At 37.2% G+C, this 4,147-nt stretch overlaps 1 protein-coding gene across 1 annotated transcript; it reads right to left on the minus strand.

Annotated features, from left to right (window-relative positions):
- Positions 1–2,933: 2,933 nt before the first annotated feature.
- Positions 2,934–3,939, minus strand: LOC128739587 (elongation of very long chain fatty acids protein AAEL008004-like). Its single transcript, XM_053835082.1, has 4 exons — positions 3,879–3,939; positions 3,624–3,814; positions 3,425–3,562; positions 2,934–3,368 (listed from the first exon to the last, which is right to left on the minus strand). Exons 1-4 carry the CDS (start codon positions 3,937–3,939, stop codon positions 2,934–2,936), a joined length of 825 nt encoding a protein of 274 aa, XP_053691057.1.
- Positions 3,940–4,147: the final 208 nt, after the last annotated feature.

Here is a 4,147-nt window from a genome sequence, read left to right on the forward strand (position 1 = left end):
AAAAGGCAGTCGCAAAGTTGACATGATTGCCGTACAATGCTCCTGTTCCGACATCAAACGAAAGTTTCGCCGAACAGCCGATTACGGACCGTTTTCAAATATACATTCATTTTTTTTCAACAATGGACAATATATCTTTAATTTCGGTAAATCAGATCTTCTTCATGTATCTTTGTCTTTTATTGACAGCTTGAGAAAAAAAAATCCAAAATTTTAGTTGTCACCCGTTAGTATGTAAATGGTCGCTAAGTTGTACCGTCTTTGAGTAATTGAAAATCCATTTACACCAAAATACACCGTGTAAAAAAAACTTTAGTGTATAGCTTAGTCGAACAAATCGAAAGCTTCATTAAATTATGGCAATTGCCGTCAAGCAGCAAAAAGCATAACCGGTTTTATTGTTGCTTTCAGCAGAGCGTTATAAACCTACCGACCTCTTGTTCGGAAGGCAGCTTTTAGTGGAGTTCATAGTTTTATTAGCAGTTTTATGAAATTGGTCGTGAAAACCACTAGAGGAACGTAATAAAGTTTAAATTGCTGCTTGAACTGTCCATCTTTGTGTCTTGTTCATCTTTCTGTCTTTCTCATCAGTTTTTTATTATCGCTGTGACTTTAAATATGGATATTTTCTATGTCAGAAGGTAGTAAAGACATTGTTGACAAAAACGGAAAAGAGCACGAAGGAAAATGGAACATAAACTGTACAAATGGGTTAGAAAAAAAGGAAAAACGCGCGAAAGAAAAGAATAAAAACGGGCATGAAAAACAGAAAAACACAAGAAAAACCTTGACAGAATGAGAAGGAAAACGGGACATAAAAAGGGAAAAAGGAAACGAAGAAAACGGGAGGGAAAAAGAAGGAAAATAAGGCAAAAAACGAGAAGAATGGACAGAAAAAGACTAAGAACGGAACTAAGAACGGAATAGCATGGAAGCAAAATGAGAGAAAAGTAAGAAAAAGCATCAAAAACGAATAAAATAAGGATAGAGTGGTCAGAAAAAGAGAAAAACACGGTACAAAATAAGGGAAAAATGGTTTAGAAAGGCATAAAAAAAGAAGAGCAGCAGGATCATCGACGAACGAGAACAGAAATAGAAAAAAACAGGACAAAAAAAAAGAAAATGAAAATAAAGAGAAAACTGAGGATGAAAGGGATAAAACGGGAAAGAAAAGCAGAACGTTACAGAAAAGGAAGAAAAGCAGGATATAATAAAAGGAAAAACAAACGACGAACCAATGGAAAATGGTATAGAAAAGAAGTTGAATAGCGAAAAAAGACGAAAACCGTAAAGGAGTAGAAAATGATAAAAGCGGAGAAACGACATGAAGACGGGGGAAACTAAAAAAAGACGAGAAATATAACAGAGCAAATTTAGGACTCAGAAAGAAGAGGAATAAGAAAAGAATAGAAAACAGAGAAAGGGAGAGCAGCAGCAGACGAAAGGCAAAAAGAGAAAAAATGTCACAAAGAAGGGAAGGGAATACGGAACAGAGAACAAAACCAACCAAAATGGAAAGAAGAATATAGAAAAATAAAAAAGATAACCGATAGAGCAAACGAGTGAAATGGGAGAAAGAGGTCAAACGGGATATTAAAGCGACAAAAACGGGACAAAAACGGGAACCTGGTACAGTAAAAGCGGAAATGAAAACGGGTTAAAGAAAAAGGTAGAACGGAAGAAAAGAAGGTTAAAAACGAGAGAAAAAAAAGAGACCTAAAAACTGAATAAAAGGATAGAAAAAACGGAAAAATGGGGCATTGAAAAGTAGAAAAGTCAAAGACGAAAACACGAGATAAAAAGAGTTTTAAAAGAGAAAATTGGAAACGAGAAAATAGGGAAATAGAGAAGAGAAAAGACTTCAAATGGGAAAAGCATAAGGAAAAACTGGACTGAAAATAAGAAAAATGGAACAATAAACAAAGAAAAAATTGCTCATGAAAACCGTCATAAGAGTACAATAAAACTCACATTGTTGCATGTACTGCATGTATGAAAATAAGACGAAAAATGTCAATTTTAATTTCTAGTATTGACTTTGTATCCATACTCGGTTGGAGGAAAAATTTTAAGCTCAAATTAGCCCAATTGCAAATCTGTTTTGATGTCCAATGTCAAGTGCAATTTCAAGTCTAATTTCGAAGGTAATTCCAAATCTATTCTCCTATAGGCCTATTCCAATCCAAATTTTGTACAGTCTCAAGTGTAATTTCAATTCAAATTTCAAGCTCTATTTCTATCTTAATTTCAAATCTAATTTTATGTTCAATGTCCAGTTCAATTTGAAGTAAAGCCTCAAGCCCAAATTAGTACACATTCAAGTCTAATTAAATGCCCTATGTCAAGTTCGATTTCAAGTTCTATTTCAACTCTAATTTCTAGTTCAGTTCCAAGTCTAATTTCTAGTCCAATTGATTTTGATATCAGTTGCACCTGAAAACCCGGATTTTTCAACCTAATCGGCTGGTATTTTTGTGATAAGTAATAATAGATTCGCCATCCTATGATTACTCCGATTTTTCAGGCCAAAACATTCTTCTACAAGCCCCACCTTTTGTATAAGTCTGAGTACTCTAGTGGGTAATGAATGTGCAACTTTCTTTTCAGATTTGTGGGTCATGTAAAAACACAAAAATTTTACAATTAGTATTTAATAGTTTTGACTATACGCTTGCTATTTATCGGCACATTTGGCAGATTTGACACAGTAAACAATTACGATGGAATAATAATAAAAATTTACATATAAATTTAATAAACTATGATGATACTCAGGAAATTCTATCGATTTTCTCCAGTGAGCGCATAATAAAGGTGGTATCGTACTGTCTGTACTGCAGCAGGGCAAGGTTATTAATAGTTACGCTTCACATTCGATTGGAACGAATCGTCGATAAAGAGCTCCAAATACAATTTCTCACACCCGATTACACCTAATTATCACTTTCTGGACTGGCCATTTCTGCCTTCCGCCTTCCGTAGGTCCGGCGGTAAAAGTCCAAGAACAGCACGAACATAAACACATTCTGAATCATTGGCATCCAGAGCCAGAATTTGGCGATTCCGCAGTCCAGATTAAACAGCACCGGTAACCCGAAATGGACCACCAGATAGGCAAACTGGACCATTTGCAGTATGGTGATATATTTTTTCCAATTGGCATTCCTCGTCAGCTCCGGTCGGTACACCGTCAGGAAGAAATAGAAGTACATTACCGCGTGGACAAACGTATTCCAAATGCCCAGCATAGACGCGTGACCGCCGCCGACCACGCGGAAGTAAACGTAGGCACCCAGCAGGACTCCGGCGTGATGGTAGACGTGTAAAAAAGTTACGTGGCTTTGCTTTTTGCGTAGTACGAAGAATACCTGTGAAGTCGATAGATTAAAGCGGGAGGTCATGTTGGTTTCGTCGAAAAACTTACTGTATCAACCAAATCAGCCACTTTCAGTATGTAGTAACAATGTATCATTTGAAGTTCCCGAATAGCTTCCGGACTGCTAGAGCGATTGACCGGTTGGCATTTGAAAGATATATGTAAGTCATATGCCGCTTTAGTTGCCTATAAAAATTCACACAGGATTGTTACCGTTTGATATAAAATAATAATTTTGTAATTTTACCGCAACGCAGAGAGCAGCATTGGCTATTACTTGCACCAAATTATACACCAAAATCAGCGGTTTTAGATTGAATGGTTTTCTATCGGCCATTAGCTTGGGTCCTAGGCGCAACACAAAGTAAAGATATGCACCAACCAAAGCAAATGGCATCCATGGTGGATTGACCAGCGGGAAGTTTACTGTTCGGGGATCTAGGAAAAACAGACTATGACGCCTTGCAGTTTCGGAGCGAAACATAACGAAAGGGCAACAAACCTTGGAACTCGGCGAAATACCGTTTGTATCCACAGTAGAACGATTTCAGCACAAGGGCCATCTTTTTCGTTTGTCCGGCACGATTAGACTGAACCGTACTAGGATGGGTCGAATAATTTCGCCAACGCTAAGCGCGCGTGCCACTCACTGACATGTCGGTCAATTGATTCAAATTAATTCAGCCAAATCAAGGTGCTGTATGTAGAACTGTATTAATTGTACTACCGCTACCGTAATGGAGGTTGTAAATGGTTTGGAACACGGTTTTC

The sequence above is a fragment of the Sabethes cyaneus genome, chromosome 3 (genome assembly GCF_943734655.1).
Source record: "Sabethes cyaneus chromosome 3, idSabCyanKW18_F2, whole genome shotgun sequence".
Classification (NCBI taxonomy): Eukaryota; Metazoa; Arthropoda; class Insecta; order Diptera; family Culicidae; genus Sabethes; species Sabethes cyaneus.

Bases quoted from the DNA above. Each gene is read 5' to 3' on its own strand.
- LOC128739587 (XM_053835082.1), bottom strand. From the start codon at position 3,939: ATGGCCCTTGTGCTGAAATCGTTCTACTGTGGATACAAACGGTATTTC. The intron at 3,815-3,878 runs GTTTGTTGCCCT...TGTTTTTCCTAG, and splicing joins GTATTTCGCCGAGTTCCAAG to ATCCCCGAACAGTAAACTTC. The intron at 3,369-3,424 runs GTAAGTTTTTCG...TCGACTTCACAG, and splicing joins TGGCTGATTTGGTTGATACA to GTATTCTTCGTACTACGCAA.